The sequence below is a fragment of the Melospiza melodia genome, chromosome 4 (assembly GCF_035770615.1).
Source record: "Melospiza melodia melodia isolate bMelMel2 chromosome 4, bMelMel2.pri, whole genome shotgun sequence".
Taxonomy (NCBI): Eukaryota; Metazoa; Chordata; class Aves; order Passeriformes; family Passerellidae; genus Melospiza; species Melospiza melodia.
Window position 1 is genome coordinate 54093226 of NC_086197.1, and position 20363 is coordinate 54113588.

At 47.2% G+C, this 20363-nt stretch overlaps 1 protein-coding gene across 5 annotated transcripts; it reads left to right on the plus strand.

Annotated features, from left to right (window-relative positions):
• Positions 1–391: 391 nt before the first annotated feature.
• Positions 392–19425, plus strand: GTPBP1 (GTP binding protein 1). Of its 5 annotated transcripts, none has more exons than XM_063154547.1 (13): positions 392–597; positions 5775–5886; positions 8081–8261; positions 9336–9684; positions 10117–10240; positions 12145–12259; positions 12717–12861; positions 13004–13186; positions 14019–14154; positions 14701–14879; positions 15379–15576; positions 16684–16725; positions 17156–19425. In XM_063154547.1, the coding sequence occupies exons 1-13, from the start codon at positions 403–405 to the stop codon at positions 17246–17248; spliced, it is 2052 nt and encodes a 683-aa protein (XP_063010617.1). In that variant the 5' UTR covers positions 392–402; the 3' UTR covers positions 17249–19425. The 5 variants fall into 5 exon arrangements, with proteins under 5 accessions (XP_063010617.1, XP_063010622.1, XP_063010618.1 ...); XM_063154553.1 differs by lacking the exons at positions 392–597; positions 17156–19425 and adding exons at positions 1014–2006; positions 2959–4796 and having other exon boundaries at positions 16684–16996; XM_063154554.1 differs by lacking the exons at positions 392–597; positions 17156–19425 and adding exons at positions 1014–2006; positions 2959–4105 and having other exon boundaries at positions 16684–16996.
• Positions 19426–20363: the final 938 nt, after the last annotated feature.

A 20363-nucleotide genomic window follows, 5' to 3' on the forward strand; every position in this document is an offset into this window, starting at 1 on the left:
CCTCATTCTCATTGGCTAGCCCGAGAGAATGCCCTCCCACCAGGGCGGGCTGTGTTGCAGCACTTATTCCCACCCACACCTTTGGGATCCCTTATTCGATTGGCTGCCGAGGTTGTTTGTCAGGAAGCTCAGGTCTCCTATTGGACAGCGGACTCCGGACACGTCGAGAGGGCTCTGTTGTGTGTGTGTATGTGTGGAAAACAAGCCGAGCTGGCACTGCGTTTCCCATTGGCTTCGCGCGCTTCGAGGGGGCGTGGCCTCTCCTCATGAATAACCACTACTCCACCCACTGTCGTCATGGCAACATGCAAATTTATCCGCTGCGCCGTCGGTGATTGGCGGGCACCGCCTTGGCGGGCCCGGGGGCGGTGCCGGGGCGGAGAGCCGGGCAGGGAAGGGAAGATGGCGGCGGCGGAACGGAGCAGATCCCCGGTTCCCGGGGGGTCCCCGGTGCCGGCCTGTATGTTCGCCCCGGAGCCCGGCTCCCCGGGCGGCCGGCCTCGCGTGGCGGCGGCCGCCTGTCCCCTCCGCGCAGCCTTCGACGGCGAGGACGGCGAGGCGCTCAACGGCGAGCCCGAGATCGACCTCACCAGTAAGGTAGGCCCGGCGGGGGGGCGGGCGGCGGCGAGCGCCATCACCCCGCCAGGCCCCCGCCGCTCTCCTCGCTGCCGGCCGGCCGTGCGCGGGGGCCTGCCTCCGAGCCTGACCGCTCCCCCGCACCCCTCGCAGGAGAGCGAGAGGCGGGGGCCCGCCTGGCTCCGCCGGGACGGGAGGCTCCCCTGAGCGCTCCGCCGGCCCCAGCATCACCTGGGCGGGCGGCAGAGCCAGAGGTGCCGTGTGGAGGCGGTCGGGAGAGGCGCAGCAAAGTTATCCCGTGCCCCGGCCGGGACTGGACGGGGCTGGCAGGCTGCTCCGCCCTGCGCCTTCCCCGCGCTGGCTGCTCGGGGGGAACGCCAGCCCGCAGCCGGGGTAGCAGCCTCAGGAAGCGCCGGGTTTGGAGCTGTCAGCTGCTGCTGCGTCCCGCTGACGTTTGCTCTCCGCGCTGGGTCTCTGTAGTTATCTCTGCTGCCAGTTGTACTAGTTCCTGGGACTTTCTCCACAATCTTAAAAGGAGGTCAGAGCTTGTAACTTTTGAGCGTAAGAGCCCAGTGACAAGGGTGCTTTGATCTTGCAAAGAGGGTTAAGTCAACGCAGAAAAGGCTTGTTCACCTCGTGCAACTCCTTTCGAGGATCCCAGTGACAAAACTGTGTGGTGGTCTTATTTCTGTCAGAACCATTCTCTCTTCCATCCTGCAGGAAGGTACATTGTAGTAATATGTGTGTGCCAGAACCTGCCACAGACTTAGTTGCCTTCTGTCACTGTCTTCTATTTTTTTTCCCAGTTGGCTGGTCTCTTTAAATGTATGCCTTTTGCTGCCACGCGTTTGGTGTACTGTGGTGCTATCTCCCACTATAAAGTCTCCTGAAAACTTCATTTGATCCATTTGTAATTATGTGATCCAGAAGGCAGCATAGCTGTTATTTCCTCCTAGTTTTCTGTCATCCCTCCTCTTCATGCTTCCAGCTTAAGTTGTTCCAGAGTCCTGGACTTTGTTGCCCTCTATGCACAGAGAAGGAAAGAGGAATTGTGTCTGTGGACATGGCAACCTTTTTGTTTTTAATGGCTATTTTACAGTATGGTACTGTATTAAAACAAATGTTGCAAAGATTATCTTGTAAGATAGTAAAGAACAGAAATCAAACCTGTAGTATCTATTGATCGTGCCTTAATGAGGACAAGATTTTTATACAGGATGCCAATATTGATCTGTGCTTTGTCTTGGACGTGACTGCTGTGGAAGAGAGCCAAGGAGGATGCCAAGGACTGCATCACTGATTCTCGACAGCCAGGAACCTGACCAAAACTCCAGCAAAGAGAGAAGAGTGCTTTTCTTCCACAAACTCCCATTTGTGGTGTCAGTCTGTCTTCCATTCCTAGAAATCTGGAGGTGCTGTGGAAGTGGTAGGTAAGCATTTTTTGGACCTTTATTATAATTAACTTTTCCAGACAGCATTGTGCATCTGCTGTCTTTTCCCTGGACTTTTCATTCATCCCCACCTTGGATGAGAGCTTTAACTGTGAACTCTGCTCCATTTTTCTGAGTTAATCTCCCACTGTGTGCTCAAAGCAGCAATCATATGGTGAGAATGCAGTAGCTAACCTGACTGCCCCCCCAGTCTTTTCTGTCCTCCCAGTTGAATTCTTCCACTCCAGTCCCTACTTAAAATGGGGACTCCCACTGCAATCAGTTTGTTTGATAGTTGCTAGTTCTGTCCTGGTCTTTCTGACCCACTCCTGGCTGTGTTAATACTTTTTCCCTGGTCTTTTCCCTGTGTGTAAGTTGAGCTCTTTTTAGAGAGGAACGCTTTGGGATTCTGTTATCAAGTGCACCTTGTCAGCTGGTCAGGGAAACAGTTCTGTTCATCAGCACAAATTCATTACCATGTTGATCTTAATGGGTGTTTGTTTTCCCTTCAGTGCCAGCACACTGCAGCAGCAATCAACTTTCAGGTCAAAAACCATAGCACACAAGGCTATTAGTGAAGCTGATACTTACTGTAGATCTACATTGACAACAGAGCATAATGGCACCTGAACAATGTATGACTACAGGGCATAGAAAACAAAATATGACACTGCAGAAGGTGCCTTTCCCCCAGCTCCTTGATGGCTGCTGGTGGCTTTCCAGCCGTGCAGAATGACAGGCTCTGTTTTTCCCGTAAAGGGCAGCACTGTGTACCAAACGTAGGGTTTGCCCCTAGTACTCACAGTTTGTCTGCCTCATGGAGGCAGGCAAAGCCACCTCTCCCCAGAGACTGGGAAGGGATTTGAGAGATGGCATTTTGAACTTGTGAGATGTTTCCTTCTGCTGTCTTAAGCATAAAACAATAACTGGTTGTCATTTTTTTGCCCTATAGGAAACCTGAGGTTGCTAGACCTGCATGGCTCCTACTGATAACTGCTCAGTGCCTGACAAAGTGGAAAGAACAAAAGTGAACATTTTTGACTTTGTGAAAGCCTCTTCAAAACATGCATTCATAGTGCAGGCATGGAGGGGTTGCTCAGAGGTGAAAAGCAAAAAAAAAAGCAGAGGAACCAAAATGCAGGGCTTCTCTTCGACCAAGGAGATGACAGAGGACAGGCTTTCTCCATCCAGGAAGCTAAAGAGATCTTCAGAACAGCACATCACGTCTTGCAGTGACCCAGGAAACCACGCAGCTGGCTGGGGCTGTGACTGCAGAAATAGTTGTCAGAAATGCTGAGTGCCATTGGAAGGTGTGATCCGTGAAAGCTGCTGGTTTATCTCCAGATACTGCTCGTGGTGTCCTACTGTGTCGTACAAGCTCTGAACTTCATGGGCTGCAGAGTAACCTTTGGAGGCAGTCTGCTGCTGGAACACCCTTCAGGAGCCCCTTTGTGTGGCAGTGAAGGCAGCAGTGTGGGGGAGCAGTGTTGTGGGCTGGTGTCAGTGAGCCTGTGCTGTTTGAGGCCCCCAGCCCTCCCGCCTGGCAGAGGAAAGGGTACAATGAGCTGCTGAGTGCCTTGGTACTTGCTACAGCACCCTGCCTGCTCACACTGCTGAAGCACTTGGACTCAGAAGAACAAAGCTGGTGATGAGACTTGAAGAAACTGAAGTTAGTTTGCCCTGCTCTGGTGGCCCCAGCTATTTTATTGATCTTTGTGTGTGTTACAGCCTGTTTAATAGATCTTTCTGAGTCCCTGGCTTGTGCTAGTGCACTGGCCTAAAGAGTGAGATTGTCTGCTGTGCATCCAGGTATTCCTGAAAGTACTTGCAGGGCAAAAGGAGCCCTACACATCAAAATACAGCCTTCCCTTCCTGCCCAGACTGAGCCTCTCAACAGTTGCTGATTTCACTCTCAGTGCATTTGCATCCAGTGGTTTCCCTCAAGAAGAAAATGAAACTAAAAGGAAAACAGAACTGAAAGAAAATTTAATAAAAGCAAAACTCATTCTTTTATAGCATGAAATAGAAAGACTGTGACCTTGCTGAGCAGAGTGCTTTGGTACACTTTGCAGACCACGCCAAGTAGTTGAAAGGCTTAGGTAGGGCATGTGTCCAAAAGGGGCACGTGAAGGTGGTTGTATCTCTTGTAGCTGTCTGGCCCTTGCACACACATCCCTGCTGTCTGGGACCCTTAACATCTGTGGAAAAAGTTGCTTTGGCAGCCTTAAACCTTCTGACCAGCACCTGCTGTCTGTGCTTCAGTCTCCAAGCATCGTCACTATGGTTTTGGAAATCTGCGTCAACGTTATTTGTGAGGGGTTGGGTTCCTTCACATTCTATATTTCCAAAAAAAGCCTTCATCAAGTGTGTAATAGTGGTGGTAAAGGCAGTTTCTCCTTGAAAACACATTGTGTTAACTGTGCTAAGCAAGTCAGGCTGTGTTAGGGCTTGTTGGGCAGACTTGAGGATGTTATTGTCAACTGCTCTAAACCATATATTTTAGGCAAACATCTAATTTAGCACAGCTTTCAGTCTCAGTGCATAGTGAAGGGAAGTGCTTCTTTCTGGGTGTGATTTTTGGGACGTGTATGTAGGGACAGCTGTGGATGTCACTGAGTGTTGGCACAGGTGTGCCTACCCTTAGGGCTCTTGGTGGGTGTCAGCCTTTAATAACTTACTAAAAGTGCCTTTTTCACAGAAATCTGTATCAATTGCTTCAGCTCTCAGGCTGCTGCATTGGGATGCTCAGCCAGCAACAGATTTGTAACCGTGGAGGCAGCCAGAGAGCAGGTAGAGTGGCTGATGGAGGTCTCCTTGGTCTGTCACTGCCATGCCACCATTGTGGCTGCTCTGTGCAAGTGTCCTCTGCTGTACTGTGTGAGCAGTGCAGGTTTCTGCCAGAAATGGTGCTCTTCCATTCTAGGAAAAATCATTCCTAAAGCACTCTCTTGTCCTCATTTCCTGCTTTGTTTCTTTTTTGTTTTTTCATTCCCTTGGTGTTCCTGCAGGGAAGGGCAAAGGAAGTTTGATTATTGCAATAGCTGCAGTCAAAGTTTGTTGGTAGCACAGCTGCTGGCCTACAGAACTGCAGCTCTCCACTGCTGAAACCTCCAGATGTGCTCATACAAATTGCTTTTACATGTCTGCCCTCGGTACCATTGTGTAAAATACCTAAAATTTGAAAATAATGCTTATTTGTGTTCTCTCCTTTCCTTCTGCCCCCTCAGAAAACAGAAGGGGACATTAAATGTGTGAAAGACTTAAAAGATGCTCTGGATTTTGGTGCCCAGGTGTTCTCTGCAGTGAGGTCTGGTTGGCTTTCTCTGGCTGTCCAGTCATGCTTCAGGGGAGCAGCAGCACTCTTTGCAGCAGAGATTGTGGTACCCAGCTAGGGACTTTCTGTGGAGAAAATATCTGCTCCCCTTTCTGTTTTCCTTGAATGAAAACACATTGGGGTGTTCACTTAAATGTGGCTTTTAAACACTGGTTACATCAAAATGAGATGCTTGGTATTCTTACTTGCTTTGAAGTGTATTTTCCTGCATAAATGAACTCTGAGCTCAGACAAACAACCTTATGCAGTGTCACAAGGAAGTAGCTGTCAGCAAAACTGGTTTAAAAAACAAAACCAAACCACCACAAAGCGGTCCTGGGAAAAGAATCTTTCTCTTTCAATAAAGCACATAGATTGATTGTGCTTGTAACTGAAGCTGGTTTAGAAATTGTTTGCCTGACATCTGCAAATAGATATTCAATCTTTTTTTCCAGCTGGTGATGGTGAGTCCAACTTCAGAGCAGTATGACAGTTTGCTCCAGCAGATGTCAGAAAGGATTGATGAGGGATGTGGGGAGACCATCTATGTCATTGGACAAGGATCAGGTGAGTATAGCTTCCCCAGCAAAACAACAAAAAATTATTAAAATTATAAGAAAAACCTGGTTCATCTAACTAGACTGCTGCTGAAGTTAACACTTATTTTTCCAGAATGACTTGAAAATGTTCATAAAATATAGCAGAATATGTGGGACAGAATTCTTTTGTTTTGTCCCTGCCAACAACTGTCTCATGTAGTGGAACTAAATATATATTTTTTATAAAATTATTCAAGTTCTTTTTTTGGAAATAATGCATGTCTTGTCTGAGCACACCAGGAAAAGACAAAGAATCTAAAATTATAATAACAGCTTTAGTACAGATGTCCTCAATTTCTGTGAAGGTCTTGTTCTGTCTGATTTTGTTCACTGCTCTGTTGGAAATAACATATTTTTACCCCACAGGAATTTATGATAGATACTTCACATAGCCAAAATATATGCTGCTGACTTTCTGTGGTAGTATGTGTCTGCTATGGAGGGAAAGGTTTTCCTTTGCTCAGCATGAGACCTTTACTGTCACATTAATTTGTGTGTGACTGCAGTCATTTGCCTTTGCAGATTTTAGCAGTTAGCATGGATTACATTTTTGTTCTTTTTGACAGTTCCAGTATTTGCATCTGATGCTGGTAAATGCTGGTAAAGGGCAAAGTATGCCCTTGCTTTGAAATAGAAATTTCTGAGTATCAAATAATTGTTTATGGTTATCATAAGGCAAAAGACATGTTTCAAGAACACTGGATATCTACTGAATATGAAGTTGTCATGATCAGACATTTGCTGTGTTTAAGGAGGAGTATGAAACCCTGCCAGGACTGGCTGAAATAATGGACAGAGAGAGTGTAACCCCAGAACTGTGTGCTTTTTGGGTTTTCATGGAGTTTTGTGAAGCAGCCAACATAGAGGAGAAGCCAGAATTAGATGGCCAGTGTTCATCCCACATGTAGACTATATCCTTGGTGTTTGGGATAAGCACATCTGCAGTGGAGATCTAGCTAGTCAGGCTAGTACCTGCTTTCTTTTCTAGGATACCTTGTGAGAGTGTTAGCTGGTAGCTGTTGCAGTGATTCACTTAGAAATAGGCGTTTGTTTCTTAAAACATGCGGTTAAACTTCTGACTTCATTTTGGGTTGCAGTGTAGTTGAGGAAGATGGGGATATTTTCAACAGAGAAAGGATCTTGATATCTCTGCCATTGTCACTTCTTCTCATTCCCTTTCAGCATGTGTGATTTTGATCATCCCAGATACGCAGGTCAGCTGACTGAGAAGCAATTGAAGACTGCCATAGGAAGATTATTAGTTCAGCAGTAGTGACCTTTCCCTTTCTCCCCTGGGTTTTGCTATCTCCTGTCCCCTACTTCTCATTCGCTTTCTATAACCCAAGGCTTGTTTTAGTTTTCCTCAGTCTCAGCCAGCTTATGAGCCAGGTTGGAAATTGCCCAGTAACTCAGCTGGTTTTAGAGCTGGGCAGTAATTAAAATGCTGATAAGTTCATGCAAACTACAGTTCCTGCTTACTGGCCAATGAGTCAGCCATGCATGTGAGCATGTACACATGGCAATAACTTTGGTCATCCGGGTGCAGTGTGGCTCTCCACCTTTGTTTGTTGTTTTGTGGGCTTTTTTTTTCACCCACAGAGGAGATTCTGGGGTCAAATCTGTGCACCTTCACAGCACCTGGATTAGGAAAGAGATAGTGATCTCCTTGACCCTGTCTAGATAGTTGCCACTGGTGTGGTTTGTCAGCTCTTTTGCTTGGGTGAGCTGCAGTGCCACATTTACTGGCTAATTGTGGTGATGCTTCACTCAGAACTTTCCTTTTATTAATGCTTTACCTCTTCTTGCAGTGGGAGAGGAGATACTTTATCTGACTGAAGGACACAAAGTACCTTCAGCAGGTGAAGTAAGGGAATTAGACAGAACTGTGTCTTTGTTGCCAATTCCTACATATTTGCTTGTAAAGATTGTGAAGAAAGCTCCTCTAGATTAAAGATGGTGGTTTTCTACTGTCATTTAGGACTTAGAGTGAAGACCATCCCTTTTTATTTTGGGCCAAGGGTGTTTATTCTGTGTACATGGCTGACACCTCCGGTCCACACATAAATCCCGATGGGTGTGCAGGTCGCAGGCAGGATGACAATACTGTGCCTGCTGCAAGGTGGTGCTCACTGCCTGCCTTTGTCTCCCCCACACCACACCAGATGGGACTGAGTACGGGCTGAGCGAGGCAGACATGGAGGCGTCCTATGCCACGTTGAAGAGCATGGCCGAGCAGATCGAGGCAGACGTGATCCTCCTGAGGGAGCACCAGGAGGCCGGGGGCAAGGTGCGCGACTACCTGGTTCGGAAACGTGTGGGTGACAACGACTTCCTGGAGGTCAGGTGAGGAGCTGGGTGGAGACAGGGTTAGTCAGCAGCTCAGCTGCATTTTTACCCTGTGAGCAGTGCATGCTGCTGAGCCAGCAACGCCGCTTCAGGTCTGGGTGTTGGAGCTACCCAACAAAGGGAGTCGAGCTTGACCACTCCTTGCTGATGAAATTGCCTTTTTGTTGTTGTTGCTGTCTCTTTTGTGAGCAAACTGTTGGTGGAAATTTGCCTGTGTTCAGCAGAGGGCTGGGTGACAGCTGGCTGGCTCTCTGGGTGACAACCTCACAGGTGGGGGCATCTTTTAGTGTGCTGGGTTGCCAGAGGACGTGTGCACATGTGGCTGGTATGTATGTGTGTATATATGCACACTGCTGGAACACAATACTTTTGACAAAGGATCCAGTTCTGTTCCAAGACTGTGATGATCCAAGTCACATTTTAATGGACTTATACTAGCTTATGTAACATGACTTGAGAGTCTGCCCAGACCTAGATGGAGAGGATTTCCAACATTTGCCAACAGCCATAATAGCCACATTGATCAAAGAAGGAACTTGCTGTAGGACATGGCTTTCTCCTAAAATATTTCAATTTTTTTTTTAGCTTATCCTTTTCTGGGAACAATGATTTTAATTTTTGTGCTCTTCTTAGCGCTTGGTGCTGTTGCAACATAAGAAATGTGAGAAAGGCAGAGGTGTTCTAGACCAAGCTGGGATTTAGTCTTCCTTTTGAATTGCCACACCGTTTATGTTGGACTGCAGAGACGAGGAGTTGGAATAGAGACTCTGTGTGGCATCAAGCAATGTCACATTCAGTTGACTGTTATGGACACCCGTGACAGTGTTTCCACCATCTTCCACATCCCAGTCCCCAGAGTCTGGGATCTCTGCTGTTAGTTAACTGTAAAAGAATAACTGTAAAAGAATCTCTGCTCTGCTTGTGAGGCTCTAACATTTTTTAATCCCTGTTTGAAGGATAGGGAGCAAAAGCCAGTTATTTGCAGGAGCAGTGATGCTTGGGTTTTTTGGCTCACTTGTTCATTTGTTCAGGTACCATATTTTACCAGGCTGCTTCTCCTTTCCCCTGCAGGGTAGCAGTAGTTGGCAATGTGGACGCAGGGAAGAGCACCTTGCTGGGTGTGTTGACTCACGGCGAGTTAGACAACGGCCGCGGCTTTGCTCGGCAGAAGCTCTTCCGCCACAAGCACGAGATCGAGTCAGGCCGCACCAGCAGCGTGGGCAACGACATTCTGGGCTTTGACAGCGAGGGCAACGTGGTGAACAAACCTGACAGCCACGGTGGCAGCTTGGAATGGACAAAGATCTGTGAGAAATCCACCAAGGTCATTACTTTCATTGACCTGGCTGGTCACGAAAAATACCTGAAAACCACAGTCTTTGGCATGACCGGCCACTTGCCTGACTTCTGCATGCTTATGGTAGGTAGCAAGAAAGATGGACCGTACCAGCTGGAGTGGGGCTGTTCACAGCTTTAACAGCCTCGACTTCTTTCCTGTTGCAAAGTGCCTGTGGGTTTTGGAGGGAGGCAGCATCTCACAGGAGAGCAGAAGCCTCTGTGGCTCTCTTTCCTGTACTGTGAGGCAAGTGCCCCAGAACTGTCAGTCCCAGACAGGCCCAAGATGATTCTTGACAATTGAAGGATTTCTGAATTCTAAAACTGAGTAGAAATGAGTCAGTCCTCTGCCAGTGTCCAGCAACATCTGAGATGAGCTGAGTCTGGTCATATGGCCCCAGTGGCACATCTGTAACTTAACCACAGTCTACTGCATGTGTGACACAAGGCCTTCTTGGTAATCCAGCTTACTGCAGCAGGAACATTGACATCCCTGTATTTTATATCCCTGGTGTAGGTTGGGAGTAATGCTGGGATTGTTGGAATGACCAAGGAGCACTTAGGCCTGGCGCTTGCACTTAACGTTCCTGTCTTTGTTGTGGTGACCAAGATTGACATGTGCCCTGCCAACATCCTGCAAGGTGAGTCTTACAGGCTCTCTCCAGGGCTGTTTCTGACCTCTGTGTGTTGCTGTCCTCTGCTTGGGTTCAGCAATTACTGCTGGAAGAGAGCTGCTTAATCTGGTTCTGACTGCATTCTAAACACCTTCCAGAAATCTATCCTTTTCCCTTGCTCATTTTGCAGGTGGTTGACTTACACTCACCCATGCTGGGGACTCAGCAGCCCAAAAGTGTTTGCTACAAGGTTTTGCTTAATTGAGCTCTAAGAAGAGCAGCATACGGTTGGGGTTTGGGCTTTGCTTTCTCTCTGGGTACGGAGGGAAGGTCTGGAAGTTCTTTTGAAAGCTGCTTTCCTCCCTGCTCACAGTTCGAGTGTGATCTGAAGCTGTGATTGCACTTGATCTCCCCCTGCTGTTGGTGAAGGGGCAACTGCTTGTTACCTCCTGCTCACCTGGGCACTTCTCAGGTATGCTGGCATAACTACAGCAGCTCCTTCCTCTTGTCTGAACAACCAACCAACACTTAATAAATCATGGTTTAAAGCAGCTACATATGCAGGCTGTGAGGCAGGACTAGACACAAGCAGGGATGGCAATAAGTAGTATGGGCTAGTGATTTTTTTCTCAGCAGAATTAAAGAAGCAACTCTAACCCCAGCAGTATCCCATTAACCCATGCATGATGCTTTTTGTAGGCTGTTACCTATTCTCACTTTTAAAATTCTCTTTAAGCATTTCTCATGCCTTCAGAAACGTGCTGTGGTTAATTGGAGCAATGGGTTTTTTTGATAATCAGTCCTAAGAATCAGAGAAGTGAATGCTCCTGGTATTATCTGTAGTTCAGTGTATTATTATAAAAATCCTAAATATGTTTCAGGCAAATAGATGCATGTGATCAGATGATAATCTGTTTATCTCTATAATAGATGTTTGGCAAAAGTATGGTAAGGCCTGACCATAAGATAATAACTGGGAAGGAAGGAGAACCTTTGGCTCAGCGTGAGGAGAGAAGAGCTGCTCTTGGGAGAAGCTACTCCTGTGACATGCTCTGTTTAAAGTAAATAGACTCAAGATTTGACTCAAGTATGTCTGTGAAGAGCAGATGGCCTGATTAGATGTTTGTGTTTCTGTATCCAAAACATTACTTTCCCATAGGCAATCATTTGTTTACAAAATCCTGTCTAATTGGATGACAATTGTAGAACATAAATGGTTTGCTCTTTTAAGCCCTTAGTACCTTTTTCTGGTTTTTCTTTATTTATTGTCAGGCACTTTGTAGGAGGTTGATACTAGTGCATCATGTAATGCCCCTGCTGGCTGCTGGATATGAGGCTTAGAAAATAAGTTAAAAAGAGGCAAAAGCTGAAAATTGGGAGCCATGAGATTTGTCCCAAAACACAGATTTCTGAATGTGGTCCACCCACATTGTCCTAGTCTGTGATGATAATCTTTACCTCTTTCATGCTTCTCCAGCCTCCTATGGCAAGTTGACTGCCAGGGAAAATGTATTGAGATTTGTTTGGTCAAAATTGATTTGCAATTAGCATATTCTCAAATATTTCTGTGACTGAGTCGTGATTTTCAATTAATACACTATGAAAAATCCTTTCTAGAAAGAGGAAATACCTTGTAACTGCTTAAAGCTACTAATAGGCAGCCACAAAAACGTCTCCTTCACAGCACTGCAAACTTGTCTGTCTGTTCATGTGTGGCGTCGCTTGGCAGCGGGCTAGCTGGCATGAAATAGAAGATGGAATGGCTCCTAAGTCCTACCTGGGCTGCAGCAAACTCACAGTCTCACCTTTAGCCATCTTCTCCTGTCTTATCTGTGGCCAGAGCACCTGTCTCCCTGTGGGGAGAGACCCCACAAAGGTGATTTGTAAAGAGGGGAGATGCTGCCCTAACAATATTCATTTCACCCTTTAAGAAACCCTGAAGCTGTTACAGCGACTGCTGAAGTCCCCAGGGTGCAGGAAGATTCCCGTGCTGGTTCAGAGCAAGGATGATGTCATTGTAACAGCCTCCAACTTCAGCTCAGAGAGGTAACTGGAGTAGAGGAGAATGATTCTCTTTCAATCCTATGTGCAGACTGGGTGAGGAGATTCAGAGAGTCCCATTGTCTAGATGTGTGAAGGTTGCATTTGCCATGTGGAATGTGTTCCATAAGAGTGTGTTGATTTTGAGGTTGACCTGCTTGTGTTCCCCTCTCTGAGGCAGAAATGAGAGGCTGCTTCTGGGCAGTCTGCAGAAGACAGCAGGGCATTTGGCTTCCTTCAGTCCTTTCTTCAGAACCTTACACCTTTTCCTAAATTTCATTGGAAGGCAGAGGCAATGTTGCAGGTTTTCAAACATGGGGTGTTGTGTATCTGACTGCTTGCCAGGCTCTCCCTTTCTAGCACAGTATATTGAATTAGTCCCAAGATTTTGGATGTCTCCCTACATGTGGAAAGCCAGGTAGGAAAGTGAACTAACTCCATTTTCATCAATTTTCCTTTACAGGATGTGCCCAATTTTCCAGATTTCAAATGTTACTGGGGAGAATCTAGATTTGCTGAAGATGTTTCTTAATCTCTTGTCTCCACGGACCAGTTACAGGGAAGAAGAGCCAGCAGAATTCCAGATAGATGATACTTACTCTGTCCCGGTAAGGATCCTGGTGTTTGGAAGAACATTGTGTTCCCTTTTTTAGGCTGAAGCAGGGATCTTCTCTAGAGAGGAGAGTTCTAGAGCTCTGCTGCTGGCCTGGTAGAGTAATCACAATTACTTTTTTTTCTTTTTTGGCATAGGGTGTAGGAACAGTTGTCTCTGGGACGACGCTGAGAGGCTTAATCAAGCTAAATGACACCCTGCTGCTGGGGCCAGATCCCCTTGGCAACTTCCTCCCCATTGCTGTCAAGTCCATCCACCGCAAGAGGATGCCCGTCAAGGAGGTGCGGGGAGGCCAGACTGCCTCCTTTGCCTTGAAGAAGGTGAGGTGATCTCCTCCAGACCCCCAGAACAGGAACTGCCCTCCTAATTTTAGATTGTTCTAGAAGATCAGCTGCAGTAAGGCTGTTTTTGTAAACATCAGCTGCCTCATGTTGCAGTGGAATGGAATCCCATAGAACTTCTGTGGTTCCACATCCTGGTTTTTCCTCCTAGCAGCTGCCAGGGGATAGCAATGCCATTAGATAATGATGCTAGAGATATCTAAGAAAGTGGAGGAATTTCAAGAAAAGTCTCCTTTTGTGCTGGAACTGCACAGTGTATTTACACTACTCTTGGCTTGTAGGGTCAGCTGCATGATTTGGGATTTAAAAATCAGCAAAATTTGATATTACTCCTCTTGCAAAAGGTTTCTGTCAATCTTCACTGATTTTAAGGGGATATAGTTTAACCTACACCATACTTCATGTGATCAGGCTTACAATGTTGTATTAACAAACATCATGATTTGGGAGAGATTTCCTTGGATAATGTGCAACCAGGATGTAGGTTTTGCTTTTAAAGGATCAGTGAAGTAAATGTGCCAAGTGTCCAGCATTTCCAGTACTCTAAAGCTTCCTTATAAACTTCAGCTGAATTTGATTTTTGCAACCTTTACATGATATCCTATATATAACATAACATACAGTTATGATACAGTTATATATAGTATCCTATACATAACATACAGAGTTCTGCACCTCTTGCTTTGCCTTTTACTGGGCATGAGGTAGTATCTATGAAATCCCTTAGGATTCTGCTGGATGCAGTCAGGCAAAGCAGCAGATTTCTTCCTCAGAGAATCATGCTAAGGTTTTTTGTGTCTCTGCTTTTCAGATCAAGCGTTCTTCCATCCGGAAAGGCATGGTGATGGTGTCACCCCGCCTGAATCCACAAGCGTCGTGGGAGTTTGAAGCAGAGATTCTGGTGCTCCATCACCCCACGACCATCAGCCCACGATACCAGGCCATGGGTACGTGTGTCAGTGCTGGATTGTCTTTGTTTCCCAGTGGTAGCATTTTGTATCTGATCTAGCCTAAGACAATTTTGCTCCTGATGTCTCTGTCAACCTGAATATATGCCATAGTTCCTGGTTTTGCCTTTCCCAGCATTGTGGAAGGGAGAGGGAAGGGTGCTTACAGAGGAGAGTGGGGTGGCTGTAAGGTAAAAAGGAGATGTGTACTCTCAAATGTATCTGGAGCCTACCTGTGCTGTATCTCCATGGTGCAAAGATTCTTCACTTTCAAGTGCTGATGGAAAATGCTGATGCTCGTTTTGTGTGCTGTCCTCCAGCCCAGCTGCTTGGTGTGTAGGATTCTGTTGAGGGTGCTTCAGGGAAGGCAGGATTTGAAGGCAGCTGTTCTATCTGATGTGCATGTTCTTTTTGGGGATGGAACAGAGGCAGCTGCGTGACCCATACAGTCCTTGCTGTAGGGTGAAGAGCTGCCTCAGATGTGTCTCTGAAGCTGGTTCCACTAATGGGCCTGGCTGCTGAAAGCTGTGTGCTTTACATTGACAGTGCATTGTGGCAGCATCCGTCAGACAGCCACGATTCTCAGCATGGACAAGGACTGCCTGCGCACAGGGGACAAGGCCACCGTGCACTTCCGCTTCATCAAAACCCCGGAGTATTTACACATAGACCAGCGCCTCGTCTTCCGGGAAGGCCGCACCAAAGCCGTGGGTACCATCACTAAGGTAAGGGCTGCCAGTCCCACCTGCTTCTGCCCATTAGCGACTTCTTGCACTCAGAAGCCAGCAGGAGAATCCAGATAGCTCTGGAAGATTGAGGGGAGAGGTTGTGCTTCAACCAAAAGCATCAGGCCTGACGTGGGTCGAGGATGACCGATGTGCTTTGTCATGTGGTGGGTCTTTAGCTGGTGTGAATGAGGGAAGGTAAAGGGAGAGGCTGAGCCATATGCTGCTGGTTCTTAAGGCTCAGTCTCTTTCTGACATCCTGTAGCTGCTCCATTTGAGTCATGTTGTGGAGGCTGGAGTGTCACCTCAGCCAAGTGGCCCTTTCCGAGGGTGGAAGATCAGAGGTCTAGGTTTCTTTGAACAGCCGCTGCTGTTGCATCCTTCTCTTTGTGGTTATTTTTAAAAATTCTCCAGAGGCTTTTTGTTAAAAAGCAGCATTGGACCTTGCCAGATCATCCTGGCTATTTTAATGCTGAGTTTGGCAATTTGCAATTTGCAGCTACTCCAGACCACCAATAACTCACCAATGAACTCCAAGCCACAGCAGATCAAGATGCAGTCAACAAAGAAGGGAGCTGTTACGAAACGAGAGGATGGTGTTCCCGCCGCTGGGATGGCAGCTGGAGGCCCAGCAGCTGGGGATGAGGCCCCCTCAACAGCTGCAGCACCACTAACACCTACTGCCCTGCAACCATTGGTAAGTGAGGAAAATACCATCTCTGTCTTAGCTGTTTGTGTCATGGTTTCATCTGTTGAGGAAGGGTACTCTAAAGCAGAAGTATTATCCCCTCATACCTCGAACTCACCTTGCCACAGGAACAAATAGAAATATAAGTAGTCTCACAGCAGGAATCATAATTCTCTGATATCTGGATGACTCCATGGCTGACCTTCCAGCAGACAGCAGCTCAGGGTACTGGGACAGTTCAGGTTGGACTCAGGAAGTGTCTAGTCTAACCTCCTGCTCTAAATAGGATTAGCTGTGAGGTCAGACCAGGTTGCTCAGGGTTTTATCCAGTCATGTCTTAAAAACCTCCCAGGGAGGAAGACTGTACAATGTCCCTTGGCAACGTGTTTCACTGCTTTGACCATGTGCACAATGAAGAAGTGTCTCTGTATACCCAGTAGCTGAACTAGTGAAACACATAACAACCAGTCACAGAACAAGTCTTTGATGTCTGAATGAGAGGTAGAATATCCCTACACTAGAGAAATTACAACCTAAGTATTAGGTACAGGTCATCTGCCCTGTCGAAAAATAAGGAGGGGACATCCAAGAAGAAGGAAAGACTTTAAATTTCTCTTTAGAGAAATTTATCCGGGTTGTTTTGTTGGTTAGAACTTCAGTTCAGCTTGTCCCTGGAGGATACCTAGTCTTTTACCTGGCCTGAAAGGAATGGAAACTCAATTCTCACTGCAGGCCTACTGATCAGCTTTATTACTGATAGAAGAAAGGTCCTTTTCTTGGAGGGTACTTCCTCAGGAAGTGAAGGGTCCAGGAACCCACTCTGTCAAGTGACAGGGTGTTCCCCTTCTTAATTCTAGCTAGATTAGTTGCCATGGTCAAATCTCACCCTCTTGAGCCAGACTGCTCATCAAAGGGGGCCCCTAGCAGGGGTTCTCTCCCTCTGCATATGTCTGGGGCTTCACCCCAGTCCTCACCTCATCCTCGTCTTTCTGTAGTGTCACTGTGCTTGTAAGTAGTGGTCCTGGCTTGCTCTTTGTTTCATCCCTTCCCCTGAGACTCTGAGTTGCTTTTGTTCTTGCTTATGTCTTCCTCTCTCTCCTTGCTGCGTCCCCTCAGCCTGCCCTGGATGAAGAGCCCCACAGCCGTGAGGGCAATAAGGTATTTGGCTGCTCAGAGAGAAACAGTGGGTTTGCTGAGGTTGGGAAAAGTCAGGTAGAGAGCCATGGTAGGGGGTGGGGGGGGTCTCCTTCAATTCTGTACAAAGTCAAGGGAGCCTGAGGCCTGATTTCCTGTATGCTGAACTCCATGGCACTTACTGGCTCTCATGGGAGTGAAGCATTTAGAAATTTGGGAAATCAAAGTCTTCCCAGCTTGAGGGGCAAAACTTCCTGGTGCATCTGTCTCTCCTCCTTCCCTCGTGGTGTGTCTGTCTCCCTCCTGCCTTATCTCCTTCTTACAGTGGTAGAAAGCTGTTCAGTCACAACTGCCCTGCCACTGTCTGAATGTGTGTGTGATCCATCTGAATTCCTGCTGTGTTGATATCCCAACTGAGGGGTTGCTTTGCACTAAAGTCAGTCTTGTTTTCCAGTCAAAAGTTGGAGGAGGAGGCCGTCGACGTGGGGGTCAGCGCCATAAAGTGAAATCTCAGGGAGCCTGTGTGACTCCTGCCAGTGGCTGCTGAATTTCTTATTTCTCCTCTCTCTGAAGAATTCCTCCCCATCCCTTCATTTCTTATCCAAAAGATCCAGAGCAGCGTAAACCAAAACCCATCCCAGCTGATTGGCTGCAGAAGAATCGTCCCTCCTCCCTGCAGGAAGCGATGGAGAGGAGCATAATTTATAAGCTAATGAAGGTGATAAGACAGAGAACTGAGTAACTGACACCTTCCTCCTCCCCCTGTCGACACATTTTTGTACATCATGGGCTTAGTTTTTATTCTTATTAGTTTTTATTATATTTTGTGTGCATGAAGATGAGAGGGGAGTCTGGATAGAGCTGCAAAGAGCCAGTTAGTTGCCTCCCTCCTCCCTCACCCCTTTCTGTCCACAGGACTTGCTGCTCTCCCCTATTTGCTGTCTCAGATCCAGGGGTTATCAGATGCCAGAAATTTCAGACTTGCAAAGGTTAAAACAGGTTATTTAGGATGGCTCCATGGACCATCGTTTCATCACCACTGTGGCCTTGTGCCAAATATGTTTTGGATTCCCTCCCTCTTAAACTATTTCTAAGTGGATTTAATTTAATGTTGTAATGACTGAAGTTTGAAGGAGATGGTGAGAAAGTTCCTTAGTTGGAGATCTAAGAGGGAAACAAATTGGAAAGCAGTTGTTGATGTTAAGTTCAGGGATCCTATGCTCAATATTCTCAAATAATGTTGAAAGCACTTAAAATTTTAACTAGCAACAGAGTGAAATGGGCAGACATTTACCCACCCAGTTCCCTTTCCCATTTTGCTGCTTTTCCCAGTGTTTGTTCAGTGCACATTGGAGCAAATCTTCCCTGCCTCCCAAGGCTGCAGCAGCTCCACTGACAGTATTAAGAACAGTGCAGGAGCACTCAGTCCGTCCTTGAGCCAGAGAAAGCCTTCTCACCTGGGCGGACAGAGCTCACAGGTGGTAAGATACCTTTGGAACAGAGACACCAGGCTAACATGACCTTTCCTTCATTTTGTTTACTCCAAGATTTCCAAAACCTTTTTGGAACCCACTGGCCAAACTTTGCCATGGCAGAAGTAGGATTTGTCTTCTCCCCTCTTGGCCAAAGAGGGCAGTGACAAATTGGTACCAAATTTATAGAAGTGCTTTCAAGGTTGGAAGTACATGGTAATTTTTCTGATTTTCACTGAATTTTTTAAAAGATTTTATTTTTCTTAATGAGAAATTCTGGCTTCTCCAAGAAGGCCCTGCAAGCACAGTTTACGAATTACTGTTAGAATGGTTTCTTTAACCATTTAATGAGTTTTTCAAGTGATTGATTCCCTGCTTATTTTGATCTCTTTTCTTCTAACCTTACCTCCTCCCTTGGCTCTGGTGAGGACAGGAATTATCCTCTGCCAGCTTGTGGTGAGCTCTGGGAGCGTGGTAGCATTTTGAGGAGGAGATGGCATCCTCAGCAAATCATGGCTCCCCCCAGCAGGCGCGGTCAGGCTCGGTTTCTCCGAGGGCTTCCTCCTCCAATGAAGGACTTTTATTTTAATCAGAGAGAGACTGCAAAGTTTCTGTCCCTCCTTAGCAGGTTGTTCCTGTTCCTCACTCTGTGTCACCTGTGTGGAGTTCGTTGCAGCTCACCTTGTGGCTCGGGGTGGGCTTCCAGGCGGGCTGAGTGGCAGAGCGCATCTCCCGCTGCCAACACCAGCACTCCAAGAGCATTAAGCGGCACGGGAGAGGCAAGAAAGGTGGTTTGGAGAGCAGGATCCTTTGCCTTAGAGACTGCAGTGGGTGGAAGGGGAGGTCAGACAGTCCTTTTCCAAGCTATGTGCCTAAATACCAGCACTCTCCTGGCGAGGGAGGAACTATAGGCGGCTACAACACTAATAGCACCCGCATTGTGAGGGGGTGTGAGGTGTGGCTAAGCAGGGCACCAGGGCCTGGCTTGTTTGTCTTCTGGCCCTGTAGCAGCATCAAACTGCATCTGATTTCACTGCCCTCTGCTTCTGAAGGGAGCAGGGAGCTCCAGGCGGTTTTCTCTTTCTCCATTCCTTGTGCTCCAAATGAAGGAGACTGCCGAGACTGAAAGAAGGTTCACTTCAATTTGTGCAAAGGAGGTGGTGTGATCTCTCTTTTGTGACCAGCATTTACAGATCACTCAGGCTGGTGTGATCTATAAAATAAATTTTAAAAAAGTTTGTTCCAAGTAAAAGTCTTGATTTGTCTTGTCTCCTTGATTTTTGTCTCTCTGGAAAACCAGGCTGAAGTCCCGAGGAAGCAGGTTTGCCTAGCTCCAGATTCTTTTGCTGGCTACAAGAGGAGGTTGTGCTCATAGTGACAGCAGGGCAGGGCATGGCACAGCACAGCACAGGAGAGCTGCTACTGAGCTTTTGCACAGCCCTGACAGGTTTTACTCAAGGCAAAATGAAGTGCACCTCAGGGACAGAGTGGTAAAATGAGAACACGGGTGTGGTGTGAGCTGTGCTGTGTGAGATGTGAGTGGGTGTGAAGAGCAGCTCTAGCAAATCACTTGGGGCCAGCCCCACGAGAGAAACTGCTAAAGGATGCAGCATTAGCACAGCACTTGCAGTGCCTGCCTACCTGTGCTTCCTGGGACATGCACCTCACCTCTTTCTGCAAATACAGTGGGACTCTGCAGGGTTTGCAAGGAGCCTTTTTCTTTCTCCTCAGTTGATCTCAGAGGGTCACAAAGGCATTTTCTGCTCTGCACAGCCCTTTCATAGGTCAGTGTTGGGCTGTGGTAGCCAGAGCTGAGGCCCACACAGCCCTTCTCCTCCTGGAGAGGGCTGGTCCAGGGCCAGCAGAGAGCAAGCCTGGCCCTAGCGTGGCCTTCTGGGAGAAGCTGCATGGGTATTCCTCAACATAAACCTTCCTCCAAGCCCAGGTTAGGCAGGCAAGGTTGTGACCCTCCTCAAGCCACTTCAGTTTCCCATTTTTCAGCCTTTTTTATGCACCAACTTCCTCACACTAAGGAAAATTAAGTATTTCCTTTCTGCTTGCTTTGTAGCTGATGAGTAGTTAAGAGCCCATGTGAAGGAAAAGAGAAGCAGATCCCCTGAATTGGGCTTTGTGTCAGGCTTTGTCCCTGCTAACCCAGCCTCCCTTGCTGCTCCTGGGGGCCAGCTGGGC